We start from the raw sequence: 26,058 nt of genomic DNA, 5'->3' as shown, positions 1-26,058 counted from the left end.
ACCCGTGTTAACATAACGTGTCTGTCTCTGTGTGTTACCGTGTTAGACAGTAACGTGCCTGTCTCTGTGTGTTACCGTGTTAGATAGTAACGTGTCTCTCTCTGTGTGTTACCGTGTTAGACAGTAACGTGTCTGTCTCTTTGTGTTACCGTGTTAGACAGTAACGTGTCTGTCTCTGTGTGTTACCGTGTTAGACAGTAACGTGTCTGTCTCTTTGTGTTACCGTGTTAGACAGTAACGTGTCTGTGTCTTTGTGTTACCGTGTTAGACAGTAACGTGTCTGTCTCTGTGTGTTACCGTGTTAGATAGTAACATGTTAATGTCTGTCTCTTTGTGTTACCGTGTTGTATTGTTGGTAATGGTAATGTGTAATGTGTTCGACAGTAATGTTGGTAATGTGTTGGACAGTAATGTGGGTAATGTGTTGGACAGTAATGCTGGTAATGTGTTGGACAGTAGTGTTGGTAATGTGGGTAATGTGTTGGACAGTAATGTTGGTAATGTGTTGGACAGTAGTGTTGGTAATGTGGGTAATGTGTTGGACAGTAATGTTGGTAATGTGGGTAATGTGTTGGACAGTAATGTTGGTAATGTGTTGGGCAGTAGTGTTGGTAATGTGTTGGACAGTAGTGTGGGTTTTGTTAAATGTGGTTGGGCAGTATGTTTGGTTGTAGGTATGTGTGGACAGTAATGTTGGTAATGTGTTGGGCAGTAATGGTGGTAATGTGTTGGTAATGTAGGTAATGTGTTGGACAGTAATGGTGGTAATGTTGGTAATGTGTTGGACAGTAATGTTGGTAATGTGTTGGGCAGTAGTGTTGGTAATGTTGGTAATGTGTTGGGCAGTAGTGTTGGTAATGTGTTGGACAGTAGTGTGGGTAATGTGTTGGGCAGTAGTGTTGGTAATGTAGGTAATGTGTTGGACAGTAATGTTGGTAATGTGTTGGGCAGTAATGGTGGTAATGTGTTGGTAATGTAGGTAATGTGTTGGACAGTAATGGTGGTAATGTTGGTAATGTGTTGGACAGTAATGTTGGTAATGTGTTGGGCAGTAGTGTTGGTAATGTTGGTAATGTGTTGGACAGTAATGGTGGTAATGTGTTGGGCAGTAGTGTTGGTAATGTAGGTAATGTGTTGGACAGTAATGTGGGTAATATGTTGGTAATGTAGGTAATGTGTTGGACAGTAGTGTGGGTAATGTGTTGGACAGTAATGTTGGTAATGTGTTGGGCAGTAGTGTTGGTAACGTGGGTAATGTGTTAGACAGTAATGTGGGTAATGTGTTGGACAGTAGTGTTGGTAATGTAGGTAATGTGTTGGACAGTAGTGTTGGTAATGTGTTGGACAGTAGTGTTGGTAATGTGTTAGACAGTAATGTTGGTAATGTGTTAGACAGTAATGTTGGTAATGTGTTAGACAGTAGTGTTGGTAATGTGTTGGGACAGTAGTGTTGGTAATGTAGGTAATGTGTTGGACAGTAATGTTGGTAATGTGTTGGACAGTAATGTTGGTAATGTGTTGGACAGTAATGTTGGTAATGTGTTGGACAGTAGTGTTGGTAATGTGTTAGACAGTAATGTTGGTAATGTGTTAGACAGTAATGTTGGTAATGTGTTGGACAGTAGTGTTGGTCATGTGGGTAATGTGTTAGACAGTAATGTTGGTAATGTAGGTAATGTGTTAGACAGTAATGTTGGTAATGTGTTGGACAGTAGTGTTGGTAATGTGTTAGACAGTAATGTTGGTAATGTGTTAGACAGTAATGTTGGTAATGTGTTAGACAGTAATGTTAGTAATGTGTTAGACAGTAGTGTTGGTAATGTGTTGGACAGTAGTGTTGGTAATGTAGGTAATGTGTTGGACAGTAGTGTTGGTAATGTGTTAGACAGTAGTGTTGGTAATGTGTTAGACAGCAGTGTTGGTAATGTGTTAGACAGTAATGTTGGTAATGTGTTAGACAGTAATGTTGGTAATGTGTTGGACAGTAGTGTTGGTAATGTGTTAGACAGTAATGTTGGTAATGTGTTAGACAGTAATGTTGATAATGTGTTAGACAGTAGTGTTGATAATGTGTTAGACAGTAATGTTGGTAATGTGTTGGACAGTAATGTTGATAATGTAGGTAATGTGTTAGACAGTAATGTTGGTAATGTGTTAGACAGTACTGTTGATAATGTGTGGACAGTAATGTTAGTAATGTGTTAAACAGTAATGTGGGTAATGTGTTAGACACTAATGTTGGTAATGTGGGTAATGTGTTGGACAGTAGTGTTGGTAATGTGTTAGACAGTAATGTTGGTAATGTGTTAGACAGTACTGTTGGTAATGTGTTAGACAGTACTGTTGATAATGTGTGGACAGTAGTGTTGGTAATGTGTTAAACAGTAATGTGGGTAATGTGTTAGACACTAATGTTGGTAATGCTGGTAATGTGTTGGACAGTAGTGTTGGTAATGTGGGTAATGTGTTAGACAGTAATGTGGGTCATGTGGTGGTCCTGTGTTCCAGAGAGAGGCTGATCAGACTGCAGCATGAGAACAACATGTTGAAGCTGTCCCAGGAGGGTTCTGATAATGACAAGATCGCTCTGCTGCAGAGTCTGCTGAGGACGGGGGGGACAACTCAATACATTTGAAAAAATGTAAAAAACATGTTTTCACTTTGTCATTATGGGGTATTGTATGTAGATGGGTGCGATTTTTTTGTAAATTCAATATTGAAGTCAGGCTGTAACACAAAATGTAGAATAAGTCAAGGGGTATGAATACTTTCTGAAGGCACTGTAAATGTTTCTCACAAAACTATATCTTTAAAATATATATTTTTTCCCACCTGTTGAGATAGAATGCATTGTCTCAGCTGCCTGTATAGTTATGGGGTCGGTTTCACCAGTTGCGTAAGATGAACCCCCGCAAGCCCCCCAGATAAAGTATGAACATGTCATAAACAAAATTGTTACAGGAAATTAGCTTTAAAACTGCACATTTTTCTCTCAGCCTCATGTCAAAATATGTAGAATAGCAGGAAATTAGCTTTCAAGTTTCGGTAACACTTTATTTGGATAGTCTAGTCTGTAGATGTTCTACAGACTAACATTTCAACAAACTATCTACTAACTCTAGCCTTAACCCTAACCTTAACCTAAACTTAACCCTAACCTTAATCCTTATCCTAACGTTTATTATAAACCTAACCCTAACCTTAGCAAGCAGTTGCTTATCAATAGATTGTGTGGCCATCTGTATAGCATCTACCGATGAAAAATCCAGACTATCCAAATAAAGTGTGACCCAAGTTTTATTAGTCGTATGGGATACACATGGTATACACCGTCCAACGAAATGCTTACTTGCAGGTTCCTTCTTGCAACAACAATAAGAAATTATAAAATATAAGAATAGGAACAAACAATATGGCTCAGTAGAATATAATAACATTTTTAGCAATGTAATACAGGAAGGCACAATTTATAGTCCAATATTTACACAAGTTTTGGGGAAGGGAGATTGGGGGGCAAGTGTTTAAATTGTGCAGTATTTAGCCATCATAATAAGAATCTGTTTGCAGCAGTTGTGTGTGTGGATGTGTGTATGTCTGTGTGGGTGTGTGCGTGCGTGCATGTGTGTTAAGGTGCGGAGAATCAGATCAGGTGGTCCGTCCAGTTCAATTGTTCAGCAGTCTGATGGCTTGGACTGTAGATAGAAACTGTCTCTGAGCCTGTTGGTATCAGACCTAATGCTGCAATACCGTCTGCAGGACGGTAAGGAAGTGTACAGCTCGTGGCTGGGATGTGTGGGGTCCTTGATGATGCTGCGGGCCTTTCTCAGGCGCCGTTTCACGTAGATGTATTGGATGGGTGGGAGCACGGTCCCAGTGATGTACTGGGCTGCATTAACTATCCGCTGGAGGGCCTTGTGGTCGTGAACGGAGCGATTCCCGTACCAGGACGTGATGTAACTGGTCAAGATGCTCTCGATTTTGCAGTGGAAGTATTTGGAGAGGACCCAGGGTGGCATGCAGATTTTTTTAGCTGCTTTAGGAAGTAGAGATGCTGTTGTGCCCTATTGACAAGAGTGGTGGTGTTCTTGGTCCATGTCAAGTCCTCTGTGATGTGGACGCCGAGGAACTGCTGACTCTACTGCAGTCCCGTTGATGTGCTTTAAAGCCCCCATGCAGTCTTTGTCATTTTATTTTTTAATTATCACTGTCTGTCTAATAAATCACTGTTTTCTAAATGAAAATAACTCAAATATATTTTTTATCATTTATTTTCCTGAGCCTCCTTTGGCCCTTGAAATCCTCAGTCTGATCGTGTGGGCATTAGGAAGCAAAACACACTAAGTTGCCATCTAGTACCGGGTAGGACCCCCCTTTGCCTCCAGACCAGCCTGATTTCTTCGGGGCATGGATTCTACAAGGTGTCGGAAATGGTCTGGAGCCCACCCCCTTACCCGGATGAACAGTCATTGGTCTATTATAATCAGATCACATTGTGACGTCATGAAGTGGCCCAAAAATTCCACCCCACCTGAACAGGCTGAAACGGCTCTTACACAGAAAGGGCACTATCATAATTTTCACAATTTTAGAGCTCATAGCTTTGGAAATATGAAAGAAAACTGGAAAATCTTCTATATTTCCTTTCAGCCTCATGACAAAATGTGTAGAATAGCATGGGATTAGCTATTAAACTGCACATCTTTCTCTCTGCCCATGGCAAAATATGTAGAATTGCAAGAACAAATGGTTAAGCTAAGCTGTGGACGTTGTATCACATCACCCAGACACTAGATCTAACCATCCTTTATAAATGAGTTGCCGGAGAGTAAGGAAACTGCTCAGTGATGTCACCATAATGTCACCAATGGTGATTAAAACAGCTTCAGAGTGAAATGGCTGAGATGAGAGAAAAGTGTTTGCAATAAGGACCAAAGGTATTGACAAAGGAAACATTTTGGGGCTTAAATGCAAAGCATTAGGATTGGGGCAAATCTAACATGACTATACTCAACAATGAGTATCACGCCAAAAACATCCAAGGCAGAGGGGATAGAGATAAGAGCTTGAGAGTGTTTCTAGAAGGTGCAGAAGTTGTTTAAAAGTCTCAGTGAACAGTCATCTAGCCTCCCCACATTTGTGCCGAGTTCTGTTAGCGTTTCCACCTGTTTGTATTCTAGGCTATAGTAGAACCATCAAGTTATCCGAGTGGGCTTCCTGCCCTCCTCTGAGAAGGGAATAAGAAGCTCATTAGATGCGGTGCTACTGGGGGGGGGGGGGGGGGGGGCTCTTTTTCTTCTCTTGGTTCCCCTGTGTAAGTTAAAACAAAATAAGTGGGATAAGGAGAAAGGGGGAGGGAAAGAAAGATATGGAGCAGAGTCAAACGTCTAGCAGGTATTCCATTTTTGGGAAAATGTTTATTTTTATATGAGCGTCTCTGTTGCTTCTGCAAGCGTACCTGATGTTGCAGCTGGCACTGATATCGGAATCCGCCATGACAGGTGGCACATTAGCAAACACACTGTCAGAGGACACAGAGGTACCACAACGCGCCAAAGCCACTGAAAGTTGTTTACCACTCTTTATTAATACAGCAGAGAGGATGAGCGAAGAAAGCGCACCTCCTAATGATCTCCTCGCTTACGCTTATTCAAGGCTGCTGTTGCCATGGACACCTAACTGGTGCATTGAGAATTGTCTTGGAGACTGTCGATCCTCTTTTTTTATTCGAAGAAGGCAAATGAATTTAAGCACATTGTAGATGGATTGTTCGTTAGGGCACACTGTGCTTAAACATTAGCGACATGTGTGATTGATCGTGATAAATTGGTAATGATCCACCAAACGTATGTTAATAGTGATATATGTTTCAGAGGAATAAAAAGCTCTGATGAAGACCTTGAGGCCAATACGTAAAGATTAATAAAGAGCAGTGTTACCATGCACCTGCAACAAAGATAACTCAGATGTGCGAGTGCCTTTTGAATTTAGAGGAATAAAAGAGAAAAAGTATCATCTCAGATTGACGTTCTACAAAATGTATGGAATTAATTTAAAAATAATAAATATTTTTTTATGATTTGTTCAGTCACGAAAATAACGTGATGAAATCTCCTGATTGATAGCCGGGTCCCAGATCTGTTTGTGCTGTGTACACCCAACAATGTCAAACAATGACCACAGGAGTTGTCAAGAAAGCATAAACAGATCTGGGACCAGGTCACCCAATTGGTGGTAGCAAATCAGATCAACAGTTTAACAGCACACTATTCTCATGTTTGGGGTTGTAAATATACAGTGCCTTGCAAAAGTATTCATCCCCCTTGGCGTTTTTCCTATTTTGTTGCATTACAACCTGTAATTTAAATTTATTTTTATTTGGATTTCATGTAATGGACATACACAAAATGGACCAAATGTTTGAAATGAAATGAAAACAATAACTTGTTTCAAAAAAATCGAAAAAATAAAAAACGGAAAAGTGGTGCGTGCATATGCATTCACCCCCTTTGCTATGAAGTCCCTAAATAAGAACTGGTGCAACCAATTACCGTCGGATGTCACATAATTAGTTAAATAAAGTCCACCTGTGTGCAATCTAAGTGTCACATGATCTCAGTATATATATATATATGAATATCTCAGTATGTATATATATATGAATACCAAGGAGCTCTCCAAAACAGGTCCGGGACAAAGTTGTGGAGAAGTACAGATCAGGGTTGGGTTCTAAGAAAATATTAGAAACTTTGAACATCCCATAGAGAACCATTAAATCCGTTATAAAAAAATGGAAAGAATATGGCACCACAACAAACCTGCCAAGAGAGGGCCACCCACCAAAACTCACGGACCAGGCAAGGAGGGCATTAATCAGATGGGCAACAAAGACACCAAAGATATCCCTGAAGGAGCTGCAAAGCTCCATAGCGGAGATTGGCGTATCTGTCCATAGGACTACTTTAAGCCGTACACTCAACAGAGCTGGGCTTTACGGAAGAGTGTCCAGAAAAAAATCCATTGCTTAAAGAAAAAAATAAGCAAACACATTTCAAATCAAATCAAATTGTATTTGTCACATACACATGGTTAGCAGATGTTAATGCGAGTGTAGCGAAATGCTTGTGCTTCTAGTTCCGACAATGTAGTTATAACCAACGAGTAATCTAACCTAGCAATTTCACAACAACTACCTTTACACTTGTGTGTATAAGGGATGAAGAATATGTACATAAAGATATATGAATGAGTGATGGTACAGAACGGCATAGGCAAGATGCAGTAGATGGTATCGAGTACAGTATATACATATGAGATGAGTAATGTAGGGTATGTAAACATGTAAAAGTGGCATTGTTTAAAGTGGCTAGTGATACATGTATTACATAAAGATGGCAAGATGCAGTAGATGGTATAGAGTACAGTATATACATATGAGATGAGAAATGTAGGGTATGTAAACATTATATTAAGTGGAATTATTTAAAGTGGCTAGTGATACATTTTTTACATACATTTTTCCATTATTAAAGTGGCTGGAGTTGAGTCAGTATGTTGGCAGCAGCCACTCAATGTTAGTGGTGGCTGTTTAACAGTCTGATGGCCTTGAGATAGAAGCTGGTTTTCAGTCTCTCGGTCCCTGCTTTGATGCACCTGTACTGACCTCGCCTTCTGAATGATAGCGGGGTGAACAGGCAGTGGCTCGGGTGGTTGTTGTCCTTGATGATCTTTATGGCCTTCCTGTGACATCAGGTGGTGTAGGTGTCCTGGAGGGCAGGTAGTTTGCCCCCGGTGATGCGTTGTGCAGACCTCACTACCCTCTGGAGAGCCTTACGGTTGTGGGCGGAGCAGTTGCCGTACCAGGCGTTGATACAGCCTGACAGGGTGCTCTCGATTGTGCATTTGTAAAGTTTATGAGTGCTTTTGGTGACAAGCCGAATTTCTTCAGCCTCTTGAGGTTGAAGAGGCGCTGCTGTGCCTTCTTCACCACACTGTCTGTGTGGGTGGACCAATTCAGTTCGTCCTTGATGTGTACACCGAGGAACTTAAAACTTACTACCCTCTCTACTGCTGTCCCGTCGATGTGGATAGGGGGGTGCTCCCTCTGCTGTTTCCTGAAGTCTACGATCATCTCCTTTGTTTTGTTGACGTTGAGTGTGAGGTTATTTTCCTGACTACACACTCCGAGGGCCCTCACCTCCTCCCTGTAGGCCGTCTTGTCGTTGTTGGTAATCAAGCCTACCACTGTAGTGTCGTCTGCAAACTTGATGATGATTGTTGGAGCCGTGCATGGCCACGCAGTCGTAGGTGAACAGGGAGTACGAGAGGGCTCAGAACGCACCCTTGTGGGGCCCCAGTGTTGAGGATCAGCAGGGTGGAGATGTTGTTACCTACCCTCACCACCTGGGGGCGGCCTGTCAGGAAGTGCAGTACCAAGTTACACAGGGCGGGGTCTCGAGCTTGATGACGAGTTTGGAGGGTACTGTGGTGTTAAATGCTGAGCTGTAGTCGATGAACAGCATTCTCACATAGGTATTCCTCTTGTCCAGATGGGTTAGGGCAGTGTGGTTGCGATTGCGTCGTCTGTGGACCTATTGGGGCGGTAAGCAAATTGGAGTGGGTCTAGGGTGTCAGGTAGGGTGGAGGTGATATGGTCCTTGATTAGTCTCTCAAAGCACTTCATGATGACGGAAGTGAGTGCTACGGGGCGGAATTCGTTTAGCTCAGTTACCTTCGCTTTCTTGGGAACAGGAACAATGGTGGCCCTCTTGAAGCATGTGGGAACAGCAGACTGGGATAAGGATTGATTGAATATCTCCGTAAACACACCAGCCAGCTGGTCTGCGCATGCTCTGAGGACGCGGCTGGGGATGCCATCTGTGCCTACAGCCTTGTGAGGGTTAACACGTTTAAACGTTTTACTCACGTCGGCTGCAGTGAAGGAGAGTCCGCAGGTTTTGGTAGCGGGCCGTGTCAGTGGCACTGTATTGTCCTCAAAGCGAGCAAAGAAGTTGTTTAGTCTGTCTGGGAGCAAGACATCCTGGTCCACGATGGGGATGGTTTTCTTTTTGTAATCCGTGATTGACTGTAGACAAGGCCACATACCCCTTGTGTCTGAGCCGTTGAATGCGACTCTACTTTATCTCTATACTGTTGCTTTGCTTGTTTGATTGCATTGCGGAGGGAATAGCTACACTGTTTGTATTCGGTCATGTTTCCGGTCACCTTGCCCCGGTTAAAAGCAGTGGTTCACGCTTTCAGTTTCATGTGAATGCTGCCGTCAATCCACGGTTTCTGGTTTGGGAATGTTTTAATAGTTGCTGTGGGTACAACATCGCCGATGCACTTGCTAATAAACTCGCTCCCCGAATCAGCGTATTCGTCAATGTTGTTGTTTAATTATTAACATGCATGAAACCAAGGCTTTTATGGTTACAGAAGTCAACAAATGAGAGGGCCTGGGGAATGGGAGTGGAGCTGGGCACTGCAGGGCCTGGATTAACCTCTACATCACCAGAGGAGCAGAGGAGGAGTAGAATAAGGGTACGGCTAAGGGCTATAAGAACTGGTCGTCTCGTACGTTCGGAACAGAGAGTAAAAGGAGCAGGTTTCTGGGTGCGGTAGAATAGATTCAATGCCTAATGTACAGACAAGGGTATGGTAGGATGTGAATACAGTTGAGGTAAAACTAGGCATTGAGTGACGATGAGAGAGGTATTGTCTCTAGAGACATCAATTAAACCAGGTGAGGTCACTGCATGTTTGGGAGGTGGGACAAGAGGGTAACCAAAGCAGCAATGGACAAGGCATATTGACATTAGGGAGAGGCATGTGTAGCCGAGTGATCATAGGGTCCAATGAGTAGCTGGACGGGCTGGAGACACGGCGATTCAGAAAGCTAGCGGGCCAGGGCTACCAGGCTAGCAGAAGGGCCTTAGAGGGAGGTCGCGACGGAAGAAGTCTGTTGTTGTAGCCCCCTCGTGCGGTTACGTCGGCAGACAAGTCGTGATGGATCAGCAGGCGTCCGTGTAGTTAAAGGGTCAAGGCCATTTGGCAAAATAGGTATTGTAGCCCAAGAAATTGACTGATGGAACACTTCACCTAACAGTCCAGTATGCTCTAGACAGCTAGCGAGCCGCGGCTAACAGATGGGCATTCAGGGAACGTCGCGACAAAGGAGCCTGTTGAAAACCCCCCTCGGGCAGATTTCGTCGGTATTCCAGTCGTGATGGATCGGCGGGGCTCCGTATTGGCAATAAAAGGGGTCCAGGCCAATTGGCAAAATAGGTATTGTTGCCCAAGGTGTGGCTGATGGACCTCTTCAGCTAGCCGAGAGATGGGCCTAGCATAGGCTAGCTCCAGGCTAATTGGTGCTTGCTTTGGGACAGAGATGTTAGCCAGGAGAAGCCAATCGGATAGCAGCTAGCTAGTTGCAATGATCCAGGTGAAGGGGTTCAGAGCTTGCGGTAGGAATCCAGAGATATGGAGAAAAAGGAGTCCGATAAGCTCTGGGTTGAAACACGCTGTACAGACTGGCAGGAGTTGTCCTGGCTAAAGGTTAGCTGATGAACGCCAGCAGTGGCTAGCTGACTACTAGCTAGTAGTTAGTTAGCTGGCTAGCCTCTGTTGGAGTTTTCGGTTCTAAAGTAAAGAAAATAGCAGATCCATACCACATTGGGTGAGGCGGGTTGCAGGAGAGTATGTTGAAGTTGGGGTTAAGAAAAATATAAAAAAAATATATGCGAAGAGAAAAGATATATAAAGATATATACACTGGACACAACAAGACGAAGACAAAAGACGCCTGACTGCTACGCTATCTTGGATAATACTTAAACCACTCAAGTGTTGCTTTAGCAGTATGCATAGGGTCATTGTCGTGCTGGAAGGTGAACCGCCGTCCCAGTCTCAAATCTCTGGAAGACTGAAACAGGTTTCCCTCAAGAACTTCCCTGTATTTAGTGCCATCCATCATTCCTTCAATTCTGACCAGTTTCCCAGTCCCTGCCGATGAAAAACATCCCACAGCATGATGCTGCCACCAGATGATCCTACTTCCGGCTCCGACAGAGATGGCCGCCTCGCTTTGCGTTCCTAGGAAACTATTTTGTTTTTTACGTGTTATTTCTTACATTGGTTCCCCAGGTAATCTTAGGTTTTATTACATACAGTCAGGAGGAACTACTGGATATAAGAGCAATGTCAACTCACCATCATTTCGACCAGGAATACGACTTTCCCAAAGCGGATCCTCTGTTTTGCCCACCACCCAGGACAATGGACCGGATCCCAGCCGGCAAACCAAAACAACGACGCCGTAAAAGGGGCAGACGAAGCGGTCTCCTGGTCAGGCTCCGGAGACGGGCACATCGCGCACCACTCCCAAGCATACTACTCGCCAATGTCCAGTCTCTTGACAACAAGGTTGATGAAATCCGAGCAAGGGTAGCATTCCAGAGAGACATAAGAGACTGTAACATTCTTTGCTTCACGGAAACATGGCTCACTCGAGACACGCTATCAGAGTCGGTACGGCCACCTGGTTTCTTCACGCATCGCGCCGACATAAACAGGCATCTTTCTGGTAAGAAAAGGGGCGGGGGGGTATGCCTTATGATTAACGAGACGTGGTGTGATCATAACAACATACAGGAACTCAAGTCCTTCTGTTCACCTGACTTAGAATTCCTCACAATCAAATGTTGACCGCGTTATCTACCAAGAGAATTCTCTTCGATTATAATCACAGCCGCATATATTACCCCACAAGCAGACACATCGATGGCCCTGAACAAACTTTATTTGACTCTATGTGAACTTGAAACCACATATCCTGAGGCTGCATTCATTGTAGCTGGGGATTTTAACAAAGCTAATCTGAAAACAAGACTCCCTAAATTCTATCAGCATATCGATTGTGCTACCAGGGCTGGTAAAACCCTAGATCATTGTTATTCTAACTTCCGCGATGCATATAAGGCCCTCCCTCGCCCTCCTTTCGGAAAAGCTGACCACGACTCCATTTTGTTGCTCCCTGCCTATAGACAGAGACTAAAGTCTGTTCAACGCTGGTCCGACCAATCTGATTCCACGCTTCAAGATTGCTTCGATCACGTGGATTGGGATATGTTCCGGACTGCGTTAACCTTTCTGAACCACCCATCCTGGATCCAGGATAATTGTCATCAGAAACGCTGACTAGCATAGCGTAGCATAGCGCCACAGGTAAATAATATTACTAGAAAATATTCATATTCATGAAATCACAAGTGCAATATTGCAAAACACAGCTTAGCCTTTTGTTAATCCATCTGTCGTCTCAGATTTTGAAATTATGCTTTACAGCGAAAGCAATACAAGCGTTTGTGTAAGTTTATCGATCGCTCGACAAAACAATAAGTACACCTAGCATCAGGTAACTTGGTCACGAAAATCAGAAAAGCAATCAAATTAATCGTTTACCTTTGATGATCTTCGGATGTTTTCACTCACGAGACTCCCAGTTAGACAACAAATGTTCCTTTTGTTCAATAAAGATATTTTTTAATATCCAAATACCTCCGTTAGTTTGATGCATTATGCCCAGGAATCCACCGGAAAGAGCGGTCAGGACAACGCCGACAAAAATTCCAAATTATATCCATAATGTCCACAGAAACATGTCAAACGTTTTTTATAATCCATCCTCAGGTGTTTTTCAAATATCTATTCGATAATATATCAACCGGGACAGTTGGCTTTTCACTAGGACCAGGAGTAACAATGGCTGCCTTTCCCTTTTGCGCACAACTCACTCTGAGAGCCCCCACCTATCCACTTACGCAATGTGGTCGTTCACGCTCATTCTTCAAAATAAAAGCCTGAAACTATGTCTAAAGGCTGTTGACACCTTAGGGAAGCCATAGAAAAGAAGTCTGGTTGATATCCCTTTAAATGGGCAATAGGGATGCATAGGAACAGAGAGGTTTCAAAAACAGGGACACTTCCTGATTGGATTTTCCTCCGGTTTTCGCCTGCAATATCAGTTCTGTTTAACTCACAGACAATATTAAGACAGTTTTGGAAACTTTAGAGTGTTTTCTAACCTAATCTGACAATTATATGCATATTCTAGTTTCGGGGGCTGAGAAATAGGCAGTTTCAAATGGGTACGTTTTTTGCCAAAAACGAAAATACCGCCCCCGAGTCTTAAGAAGTTAACCTCTTGACGCTAGGGGTCAGATTTTTTTTTTAAATAACGTTCCCAAGGTAAACAGACTATTTCTCAGGTCCAGATCGTAGAATATGCATATAATTTACAGATTAGGATAGAAAACACTCCATAGTTTCCAAAACTGTCAAAATATTGTCTGTGAGTATAACAAAACTGATTCTGCAGGCGGAAACCTGAGGAAATCTAATCTAATCTAAAAATAAATAAATAATTATCTGTGTTTCCTTGCCCGTCTTTCTTCCATTTAAAGGGGTATCAACCAGATTCCTATTCCAATGGCTTCCTCAGGCTGTGACCAGGCTTTAGACATAGTCTCAGGCTTTTATTTTGAAAAATTCGCGAGATTTTTCAAAACTAGTCAGGTGTCCTTTGATTAGTTCCTGCGCACGAGACGGGTAGCTCTCCATTTTCTTTCTCTCTTTTATTGAATAGGTTACGGTCCGGTTGAAATATTATCGATTATGTTTGTTAAAAAAACCTGAGGATTGATTATAAAAAACATTTGACATGTTTCTACGAACATTACGGATACTTTTGGGAATTTTCGTCGAACGGAACGAGGCTTTGGTTTTCTGAACATAACGCGCAACCCAAATGGTGTTTTTTTTGTTATAAAAGTAATATTTATCGAACAAAAATAACATTTATTGTGTAACTGGGAGTCTCGTGAGTGCAAACATCTGAAGATTATCAAAGGTAGGCAATTCATTTTATTGCTTTTCTGACTTTCGTGAACATGCTAATTTGGGGCTAGCTGTTGTAGCATTGATTGGTACACTTACAAAAGCTTGGATTGCTTTCGCTGCAAAGCATATTTTCAAAATCTGACACGATAGGTGGATTAACAACAAGCTAAACTGTGTTTTGTTATATTTCACTTGTGATTGCATGATTATATTGTATATTGTTGTTAGTAATATTTTGCGCCCTGCAATTCAGCGGTTGTTTAGGAAAATGATCCCGCTAAAGGGATCCGTAGCGCAGAGAAGTTAACATTAGTAGCCTCCTGCCTAAGTTTGTTTTATTCACTGCTTTAGAACACTCTGCCAAAACCCCTGAAATTTCCATCCCTAAATATAAAATTTTCCGAGAAGATAGAACTGCCAAAGGGGGCAGAGTTGCAATCTACTGCAGAGATAGCCTGCAGAGTTTTGTCTTACTATCCAGGTCTGTGCCCAAACAATTCGAGCTTCTACTTCTAAAAATCCACCTTTCCAGAAACAAGTCTCTCACCGTTGCCACTTGCTATAGACCACCTTCTGCCACCAGCTGTGACCTGGACACCATCTATCTTCAGACCACGTGCTGTTAGGTGACCTAACCTGGGACATGCTTAACACCCCGGCCATCCTACAATCTTAGCTTGATGCCCTCAATCTCACAAACTATCAATGAACCTACCAGGTACAACCCCAAATCTGTAAACACAGGCACCCTCATAGATATCATCCTAACCAACCTGCCCTCCAAATACACCTCTGCTGTCTTCAACCAGGATCTCATCAATCACTGCCTCATTGCTTGCATCCGTAATGGGTCTGTGGTTAAATGACCACCCCTCATCACTGTCAAACGCTCCCTAAAACACTTCAGCGAGCAGGCCTTTCTAATTGACCTCGCCCGGGTATCCTGGAAGGAGATTGACCTCATTCCGTCAGTAGAAGATGCCTGGTTATTCTTTAAAAGTGCTTTCCTCACAATCTTAAATATGCATGCCTCATTCAAAAAATATAGAACCAAGAACTGATATAGCCCGTGGTTCACTCCAGACCTGACTGCCCTTGACCAGCACAAAAATATCCTGTTGCGTACGGCATTAGCATCAAATAGCCCCCGCGATATGCAACTTTCAGGTAAGTTAGGAACCAATACACAGGCAGCTAGGAAATCAAAGGCTAGCTTTTTCAAACAGAAATGTGCATCCTGCAGCACAAACTCCAAAAAGTTCTGGGACACTGTAAAGTCCATGGAGAATAAGAGCACCTCCTCCCAGCTGCCTACTGCACTGAGGAAAGGAAACACTGTCACCACCGATAAATCCACAATAATTGAGAATTTCAATAAGCATTTTTCTACAGCTGGCCATGCTTTCCACCTGGCCACCCCTATTGTGGTCAACAGCTCTGCACCCCCCACAGCAACTTGCCCAAGCCTCCCCATTTCTCCTTCACCCAAATCCAGATAGCTGATGTTCTGAAAGAGCTGCAAAATCTGGACCCCTATAAATCAGCAGGGCTAGACAATCTGGACCCTCTCTTTCTAAAATTATCAGCCAAAATTTTTGCAACCCCTATTACTAACCTATTCAACCTCTTTATCGTCTGAGATCCCCAAAGATTGGAAAGCTGCCGCGGTCATCCCCCTCTTCAAAAGGGGGAGACACTCTAGACCCAAACTGCTACAGAACAATCTATCATACACTGCCTTTCTAAGGTCTTCGAAAGCCAAGTTAACAAACAGATCACCAACCATTTTGAATCCCACCGTACCTTCTCCGCTATGCAATCTGGTTTCCGAGCTGGTCATGGGTGCACCTCAGCCACGCTCAAGGTCCTAAACGATATCATAACCGCCATCGATAAGAGACAATACTGTGCAGCTGTATTCATCGACCTGGCCAAGGCTTTTCACTCTGTCAATCACCACATTCTTAGGTCTACCAGAGGTCCGGCCTGTTGTCCGGACCTCTGGTAGACTCTATGGGGGTGCCACAGGGTTCAATTCTCGGGCCGACTCTCTTCTCTGTATACATCAATGATGTCGCTCTTGCTGCTGGTGATTCTCTGATCCACCTCTACGCAGACGACACCATTCTGTATACTTCTGGCCCTTCTTTGGACACTGTGTTAATTAACTAACCTCCAGACGAGCTTCAATGCCATACAACTCTCCGCCCGTGGCCTCCAACTGCTCTTAAATGCAAGTAAAACTAAATGCATGCTCGTCAACCGATCGCTGCCGCACCTGCCCGCCCGTCCACTCTCTGGATGGTTCTGACTTAGGATATGTGGACAACTACAAATACCTAGGTGTCTGGTTAGACTGTAAACTCTCCTTCCAGACTCACATTAAGCATCTCCAATCCAAAATTAAATCTAGAATCGGCTTCCTATTTCGCAAACAAAGCATCCTTCACTCATGCTGCCAAACATACCCTCGTAAAACTGTCTATCCTCGACTTTGGCGATGTTATTTACAAAATAGCCTCCAACACTCTACTCAGACTGTATCCAATTTGCTATCACAGTGCCATCCGTTTTGTCACCAAAGCCCCATATACTACCCACCACTGTGACCTGTATGCTCTCGTTGGCTGGTCCTCGCTTCATATTCGTCGCCAAACCACTGGCTCCAGGTCAGTTAAGTCTTTGCTAGGTAAAGCCCCTGCCTTATGTCAGATCACTGGTCACCATAGTAGCACCCACCCGTAGCACACACTCCAACAGGTATATTTCACTGGTCACCCCCAAAGCCAATTCCTCGTTTGGCCGCCTTTCCTTCCAGTTCTCTGCTGCCAATGACTGGAACGAATTGCAAAAATCACTGAAGCTGGAGACCCATATCTCCCTCACTAACTATAAGCACCAGCTGTCAGAGCAGCTCACAGATCACTGCACCTGTACATAGCCCATCTGTAATAGCCCTATTGTGTTATTGACTGTATGTTTGTTTATTCCATGTGTAACTCTGTGTTGTTGTTTGTGTCGCACTGCTTTGCTTTATCTTGGCCAGGTCGCAGTTGTAAATGAGAACTTGTTCTCAACTAGGCTACCTGGTTAAATAAAGGTAAATAAAAAATTAAGGGGAAACATTTAAATGTCTTGGAATGGCCTAGTCAAAGCCCAGACCTCAATCCAATTGATAATCTGTGGTATGACTTAAACATTGCTGTACACCAGCGGAATCCATACAACTTGAAGCAGCTGGGGCAGTTTTGCCTTGAAGAATGGGAAAAGATCCTGGTGGCTAGATGTGCCAAGCTTATAGGGACATACCCCAAGAGACTTGCAGCTGTAATTGCTGCAAAAGGTGTCTCTACAAAGTATTGACTTTGGGGGGATGAATAGGTATGCATGGTCAAGTTCTCTTTTTTTGTCTTATTTCTTGTTTGTTTCACAATAAAAATATTTTGCATCTTCAAAGTGGTAGGTATGTTGTGTAAATCAAATGATACAAACCCCCCAAAAATCTATTTTAATTCCAGGTTGTAGGTCAACAAATCGTAAAAATGCCAAGGGAGGTGAATATTTTCACAAGCGACTGTTTACCTCTTGACTTGCACCTTTATCCAAAGTGACACGTTACAGGAAGTGTACATGTATTTAGAATGTGATCCCTGCTGGAATTTAATCCATGACCTCGGGAATTGCTTGTGCCATGCATTGCTACATATTAAGCCACACAGGATCACATCTAAGATTTTTCCATCTGAGGTAAGCATGTTACGGGAATGTGACAGATCCTTTTTCCAAATCTTAACTTGACCCAGTTTCTCACAGCAGGAAAATAATCCTGCAGTAACAGGAAATGCAAATTATTATGTGGAATAATTATTAATGGACATTTTTTTTATGGGTTGAAACATTTTGCGTTAGGGCAAACCGTTTTGTTTTTTTCAAGTGAAAATTGAAACCTTGAACACACTACAAGCTTGCAGGAAGATTATTGCAACAAGATAATCAAATGAAGATATGGCATCTGTAGTCAACTTCCATTGTCCTTTGAGAATTTCTGAATATTTTTCCCATTTCCAGGTAGCTCCTTTATTTCATGCACCTCGGTTAGAAAGGGAGATAGCTAGCAACAGTAGGGAAAGTGGGTAAGTTGAGCCACCCTTGTTTTCAGGAAACCGTACACTAAATTAATAATTTGACCAAATATTTAGAGCTCATCATTTCATGGAGTCTGAGAAGGAATAAACCACATGGAAAAAGTGGTAAGCAAATTACGTTTTTTTGTGCAAGCCATGTTTTCAAAATTGTAACGTTTACATGTATTCTGATTATTTCCAGGTATAAACAACATCCTGAAATATATGTAGATATCTTTGTTAGAAAAAGTATAATATTTCCCTAGACAGTGATGCTGAATGTAAAAAATTGCTCAACTAAACCCACTCTCCCCTTTGCCTTTTCCTCTTCACCATATCCCTGGAAGCGCTTAGATTAGGGTCACATATTACAGAGGAGGAGAAAAGGAATCTCCTGTGTTCATTCCATTCTAACTCTGCCACCTCATTGGTTCTTTACTGTTTGCCTTGCTGGAGGTGAGGAAACAGCCAGTTTTATTAATTAGCCTTGGGGGTTTGTCACATCCTTTCTGCTCACCCGGGGTAAGTAGTGCTTCCATTTTAATGAAGAGGCTCCGAAGCCAGTTCCAGACAGGGAAAAGTGCACCTTAAATAATGCATAGCAATGCCCGTCAGCTGTGTGCCGAGGCCTTAACGACGCGTGAGTGCTGTTACTGTACGCGTCTGGGCATAACTAGAGAACCAACGAGTGGGCAAGGAGAGAGACAGCAGGCAGGCCAGACGTCACAGACACACACACACACACACATATGCAGACAAACTTCAGGGGGGATCTCTAATGAGTCAGTTTGTGGTGAAATAATGGGAAAATGCATACAGTAAGCCATATCACACACACAAACACATCCAATGTAATATAACTGACCATAGCAGTTCAGTGCGGAAAAAGCTAAGGCACCCAATGAGTCTGAGAATCTGTGGTGTATTCTGCTCGCGAATCAGATGAATATTGGAAGACCACCTCCGTCCACAGTTGTTTACATTTGTGTCCATGCGTCCATGTATCATACAGATGATTTATTGTTGGTTTTGCTGTATTGTATATTCATTGTGTTATCCTTTGCCTGCATACCAGGTTGTGTTCTAATCTATTTAATATGCTGTATATGTCTATGTGTTTTTGAATTGCTATTATAGTACCCAATACAATCATAATTGTTTGGTTTTATGTTTTATTAGTGGTATGTACGGGATACACATGGAATACATCTTCCAACGAAATGCTTATTCGAAAGGATCCTTCTCGACAATGCAACAAAAATAAGAAATAATAAAAAGTGTGTGTGTAAAAAGTGAGCAGTATAATATGAGTCTGGTAGCTGTGTGTGTGTGTGTGTGTGCTTCGTTGCAGAGAATCAGAGCAGGTTGTCAGTCCAGTTCAAGTGTTCAGCAGTCTGGCTTGTAGATAGAAACAGTGGAAAAAGTGGTGTCAGGATATACTGTATGATAAACAAAGTAGCAGCAGTGTAAATTATGACTGTTTAGTCTAAGAATATTTTGAATATAAATACACAACAGTTTGATTGCAAGGAATTCTAATTGGTCAACCACAGGCTAGGGCTGGGTTATAAAACTACATCCTGTCCCTTTGTTCTGAGGAGAGAATCACAGGAGAGAATCACTTAACATCTCCTCTTTGAATAAACCTATTTTTCTCCCCCTGATTTGCTTTGGGATCTGTTATTGAAGAGTAACATCAACTGCTAACATTAGTGTTTGTGTGTGTATGTGAGTCAGTATGAATATGTGTGCATGTTATGTATGTGTTGGAGTGTAAGTGTGTGCGTGTAGAGTCCTGTGAGTGTGCATATAGACAGTGCAAAAATAAAACGCAAGGGTCAACTCAGATCATGTAGCCATTCTGTTAGCTATTTAGCAGTCTTTTGGCTCGGGGATAGAAGCTGTTCAGGAGCCTGTTGGTCTCAGACTTGATGCACCGGTATTGCTTACCGTGCGGAAGCTGAGAGAACAGTCTATGGCTTGGGTGGCTGGAGTCTTTAATGATTTTCCGGGCCTTCATTTCACACTGCCCGATATAGAGGTCCTGGATTTCAGGGAGCTCCTCGGCCCCAGTGATGTACAGGGCTGTTTGCACCACCACTGCAGTGATGCAGCCAGTCAAGATGCTCTCAGTGGTGCAGTTGTATAACTTTTTGAGGATTTGAGAGCCCATGCCAAACCTTTTCAACTTCCTGAGGGTGAAGAGGAGCTGTCGCACCTTCCTCACTACTGTGCGAGTGGACCATTTTAAGTCCTTAGTGACATGGACACCGAGGAACTTGAAGCTCTCGACCCGCTCCACTGCAGCCCCGTAGTCCACGATCAGCTCCTTTGTCTTATTGATGTTGAGGGAGAGGTTGTTGTCCCGGCACCCCTCTGCCAGGTCACTGACATCCTCCCTGTAGGCTGTCTCATTGTCGCCGGTGATTCGGCCTATCACTGTTGTCTTCATGGTCACGTAGTCATGGGTGAACAAGTAGTACAGGAAGGGACTAAGTGTTAACTCGAAATGACACAACGACAAGGTTCCAGTTTAACAAAGTTTACTCTACTATATGAACACACTACAAGGTAGCCATTACACTCCAGGCTAGGTCCAACAACGAACAGACTTCCAGCGCATGCGCACTCTTGACTCCGTGATAGCCCCGTAATAACAGGAGTATAGGGATACTTAAAACATGAACTTAACAATCTCCCCCTTTTCTTTAAAGACAAATAAAACATCAACAACATAATTAAAGGTCCAAGTATTATTCAAGATTCCCATTACAAATGGGTTGTGTTACAGGCTGCCACTTTCCATTACTGAGAGCCTGTAGGAGCGAGAGCCTGTAGGAGCACAAGACCGGATGCTCCCTTTTTAGTCAGACAGTCAGCAAGCTGTTCCTTTGTGGTCGACCACAGAATCCGCTGGATTCTCTGTGCTTGAATAAGTTCCTTGATGCTGCTAATCTCAAAGTCTTTTCTCTGTGACAGACTTGGTTGACTTCACAGCATCAACTAATGAGTAGTTGTCAGTGACACAAACTACAGGTAGGAAGTGCCGTTTTGTCCCACCAGTGATAACCTAGCGAAGCATCACTGAAGACAACTAGTTTCAAAGAGTCATCTTTTCCAACATGCTGAAACTTTAACGTCACTTGTTGTGATTCCAGTTTACGAACAACTTTGTTTGCCTCATGAATGGTTTGTACAGTGGCGTGTTTTGTGTTAGATGCCAAGTTGCAACCATCAAACCAGGTCTACTCTGTCTCGCAGCCCATAAAATTTGTCCCATCTTTGACCTCAATTGACCAGCTTCAATTCCACAGAGGGGAATTCCTTTGTACGGCTCTTGAAGAATCCATGTGGATAGGTTGAAGATTCTTGATATAGCTCTCCTGTTGCATCAGTATTTTTCCATCAACTGTAATAAACTCTATGCCAACATAACAAAAATGATCATGCTCCTCACGGCCAACCTAGAAAACAGCTTTGAGGTGTGGAATCACAGTTGAAGCAAAGGTCTGTGAGCCACCCCAGATAAAGTCATCAACATGACAGGCAAGTACTCCAGTCACATTGCAGTCTTGATCAAGCCAATAGAAGACTGCAGGATCCACTTGTGACATTTTTCCACCTGTATTCAGCATTGTTGCCTTGACTTTGTTGTACCAGTAGAGTGATCCATCTGCCAGTCCATACACACACTTTTTTAGTTTCCACAGTGTTCCTTCACTTTTAGCTTCGGGCGGAGGTCGGATGTGAATGTCCCTTGACAGCTCTGTTCCCTGCAAAAATCCAGATTTGATGTCTATGGAATTAAGTTTCCATTTTTTCTGGCAGATCACTGACATCAGCAATCTGAGTGACTCTGAGGCCCATGTCGGTGAGTCTTTTGGGAGTTCTTTAGCAGCCAGCTCCTCAAAAACTCTAGCCACTAGACGTGCTTTGGGCACTATTCCAGTTAAGGATTCTTTAAGGGTACACACCCACCTTGTTGAGACGCACTTTTGGCCAATGTCTTTGACTTCCTCAAACACTCCATTTTTCCTCCAATTACTGAGCTCATCTAGCTTAGCTGAGTCAAATGACACGTCCTTTGTTTCAAGTACATCATCATTTTGAATGTCATTCTGTTTTTCTCGATTTTCCATTGGTTCAATTCTGATATTATCTACAAGTGGCAGGTCAGCTGACCCTGTTGTACCAGAAAGTGTAGCTGGTTCAGAGTACTGCAAGTTGTACCAGTTCTTGTGTTTTACTTTTCCTGCTCGTCCAATGACGGTTGCTGTATGTGGAATACCACTTTCTCTGTCCGTGTATTTAACAGGTTGTCCAGTTTTCAGATTGGAACAACCATGTTCTCTTAACACATGTGGCTGTTGAATGTTTTCCTCATTTGAACGCTCAACAGTATTACCTGTGGCATGGTTGAAGGTCTCTGCTCCATTTCCTATGTCAGTTTCGGTGTCCATATCATTGGATGCGACATCTGGTAGGTTTGTGTCTGTTACTGTGTCCTTTTTGTCATTTTCATTAGGAGACTGATTCTCAGCAACAGCCCCGCTATCTTGTTGATCATTTACTTTCCGCAATCTTGAGTGATGCACCCTGACAATCATGCCTCCGTGCCTCACAAATATCACCACACCATCTTGACCAATGACTACTCCCGGTCCTTTCCACTCTTGACAGTCAACTCGTTTGTAGTACACTTTGTCTCCAGACTCGTACTTCTCATCATCATTATTCCCTGAACTGCTGAGTAACTTTTGAAGTCTGTTAACTGTATCATGTCCAAACTGTTTGTAAAGCTTTAACAATACTTTGTGTTTTTCTTTAGTGCTCATGTTCTCTGTGACTGTCAGAATCTTCATGTGCTCTGTGTCAGTCAGAATCTCATTTTTGCATGGACACTGTGTGATGTCTTTGTCTAAAATGTTTACACAATAGTGGCCTGAGGTAGTAAGTTCAAGAGTCACTGGTTGTTTAAACATCACTGCCTTGTCATTTTTTATGTCTAGTACAGCCTCTGCCTTCTTGAGGGAAGCTTTGCTTAATAGTAAGGGGATATCTGTAGGGACCACCTCTGTTTCAATGTGACACTTAGTCTGACCAATTTTTGCTGGTATCTTAACTCTCTTGGTAGAATGGACAATTCTCCCGTCTCCAAATTTGAAAGCTCTGTTGCTTGGTGTGTCAATCATATTTTGTACTTCCTTCATATTTAGTTCACTGACATAGCTATCAAGCCATTTTGCACCACACACTGTCCGTGTACATGCAGTATCAATCACAGCAGATCCTAAGGATTCAACTATAAAAATCTCAGTATCAGAAGCAGATTCATTTGAAAACAGTGTAATGTTACACTGCTCTATCTCTGTGTTTACATTTTCCTCTGTTAGTTTAACTTGTTCATTTTTATGAGGACAGTCTTTAACCCAATGGTAAGTGCTTTGACAAATAGCACATTTCGATCTCCTTCCATATGTGTCCAGTGGATTTGTGCCGGGAAATGGCGCCCTCTTCTGGTTATCTTGAGAACGTGACTTTTTGGCGCCTTTTCTGTGCTGCTCGGTGTAATATGCTGCGTCACTCACTTGCATTCCATCTGTTATTGGCGCGACAGACGTCTTTTCACCAAATATTCTTTTTAGTGCCGACTTCATAGATGCAAAAGTCAGCACAGTACAAGCAGTCAACGCCAACTGTTTCTCCCTACCATCTAGACAAGCAGTGTCTAGCAACTTGAACCCTAACACTGCATCTGGGAGAACCATGTCGTACTTGCGCATTCTATTGTACCTCTGTTCGAAATCAATGATGTAGTCCGCCATTGCAACCGAAATATCTCTCGTAACACTGTCAAAGTTTGAATATGCCTCGTAGGCACGGTCTTTCTCTTCTTTAAGAAATACAGAATCCAGTGCTGTGATCAAAGTTCCCATACCGTCATCCTTGTTCAAATCCTCAACGGATATCTCCAGTGCTGTATCTCTCGCTCTTCCCTCGAGCGATAATACCACCGCAAGTGCTTGCTTTTTCGCGTCCAGATTAGTAACGCGTGTCCAGATTCCCAGTTCATTTTTCCAACTTTCGTACGACCTCTTCTCGTCGAAGCGAGGTGGCACGTTGTAGTTAGAAGCCATCGTCTGCTACCAATGTTAACTCGAAATGACACAACGACAAGGTTCCAGTTTAACAAAGTTTACTCTACTATATGAACACACTACAAGGTAGCCATTACACTCCAGGCTAGGTCCAACAACGAACAGACTTCCAGCGCATGCGCACTCTTGACTCCGTGATAGCCCCGTAATAACAGGAGTATAGGGATACTTAAAACATGAACTTAACAGTCTCACCTAGCTATCTGAAGATGAATGTACTGACTATGACTGTGATATGTGGTTGTCCCACCTAGTTATCTGTAGATGAATGTACTGACTATGACTGTGATATGTGGTTGTCCCACCTAGCTATCTGAAGATGAATGTACTGACTATGACTGTGATATGTGGTTGTCTCACCTAGCTATCTGTAGATGAATGTACTGACTATGACTGTGATATGTGGTTGTCCCACCTAGCTATCTGAAGATCAATGTACTGACTATGACTGTGATATGTGGTTGTCCCACCTAGCTATCTGAAGATGAATGTACTGACTATGACTGTGATATGTGGTTGTCCCACCTAGCTATCTGAAGATCAATGTACTGACTATGACTGTGATATGTGGTTGTCTCACCTAGCTATCTGTAGATCAATGTACTGACTATGACTGTGATATGTGGTTGTCTCACCTAGTTATCTGAAGATGAATGTACTGACTATGACTGTGATATGTGGTTGTCCCACCTAGTTATCTGGAGATGAATGTACTGACTATGACTGTGATATGTGGTTGTCTCACCTAGCTATCTGTAGATGAATGTACTGACTATGACTGTGATATGTGGTTGTCTCACCTAGCTATCTGTAGATGAATGTACTGACTATGACTGTGATATGTGGTTGTCTCACCTAGCTATCTGAAGATGAATGTACTGACTATGACTGTGATATGTGGTTGTCTCACCTAGCTATATGAAGATGAATGTACTGACTATGACTGTGATATGTGGTTGTCTCACCTAGTTATCTGAAGATGAATGTACTGACTATGACTGTGATATGTGGTTGTCTCACCTAGCTATCTGAAGGTGAATGTACTGACTATGACTGTGATATGTGGTTGTCTCACCTAGCTATCTGTAGATGAATGTACTGACTATGACTGTGATATGTGGTTGTCTCACCTAGCTATCTGAAGATGAATGTACTGACTATGACTGTGATATGTGGTTGTCCCACCTAGCTATCTGTAGATGAATGTACTGACTATGACTGTGATATGTGGTTGTCCCACCTAGCTATCTGAAGATGAATGTACTGACTATGACTGTGATATATGGTTGTCTCACCTAGCTATCTGAAGATGAATGTACTGACTATGACTGTGATATGTGGTTGTCCCACCTAGCTATCTGGAGATGAATGTACTGACTATGACTGGTTCACCTGGCTATCTGGAGATGAATGTACTGACTATGACTGTGATATGTGGTTGTCTCACCTAGCTATCTGGAGATGAATGTACTGACTATGACTGTGATATGTGGTTGTCACACCTAGTTATCTGGAGATGAATGTACTGACTGGAAGTCGCTCTGGATAAGAGCGTCTGTTAAAAGGCACTTAAATATTTTGGCTTGCCCGTTCACCCTCTGAATGGCACACATACACAATCCATGTCTCAAGGCTTAAAAATCCTTCTTTAACCCATCTCCTCCCCTTCATCTACACTGATTGAAGTGGATTTAACAAGTGACATCCATAAGGGATCATAGCTTTCACCTGGATTCACCTGGTCAGTCTATGTCATGGAAAGAGCAGGTGTTTTGTACACTCAGTGTTTAAAGGGGATATGGTGCTATTTGGGACACAGAGATGGTGTACTCTGATGTCACAGCCACAAGACACTCCTCTCTGTATGTGTTTATTACCAA

At 42.8% G+C, this 26,058-nt stretch overlaps 2 protein-coding genes across 2 annotated transcripts in view; both read left to right on the top strand.

The window, feature by feature from the left end:
- The window catches only part of hook3 (hook microtubule-tethering protein 3), a 54,174-nt gene extending 51,539 nt beyond the window's left edge, over nucleotides 1–2,635 (top strand). Inside the window, exon 14 of the mRNA XM_038983175.1 lies at nucleotides 2,509–2,635. Coding sequence (XP_038839103.1) covers nucleotides 2,509–2,635 — 127 coding nt within the window. The remainder of the gene's footprint in view (nucleotides 1–2,508) is intronic.
- Nucleotides 2,636–5,491: 2,856 nt separating this feature from the next.
- The window catches only part of ift74 (intraflagellar transport 74), a 69,132-nt gene continuing 48,565 nt past the window's right edge, over nucleotides 5,492–26,058 (top strand). The window contains exon 1 of the mRNA XM_038983174.1: nucleotides 5,492–5,536. Within this exon, the coding sequence (XP_038839102.1) occupies nucleotides 5,492–5,536 (45 nt within the window). The remainder of the gene's footprint in view (nucleotides 5,537–26,058) is intronic.

This window comes from Salvelinus namaycush, unplaced genomic scaffold, assembly GCF_016432855.1.
Source record: "Salvelinus namaycush isolate Seneca unplaced genomic scaffold, SaNama_1.0 Scaffold15, whole genome shotgun sequence".
In the NCBI taxonomy this organism is placed as follows: Eukaryota; Metazoa; Chordata; class Actinopteri; order Salmoniformes; family Salmonidae; genus Salvelinus; species Salvelinus namaycush.
Note: the sequence above shows the minus strand (reverse complement) of the source record. Positions and strands in the feature narration are given on the sequence as shown.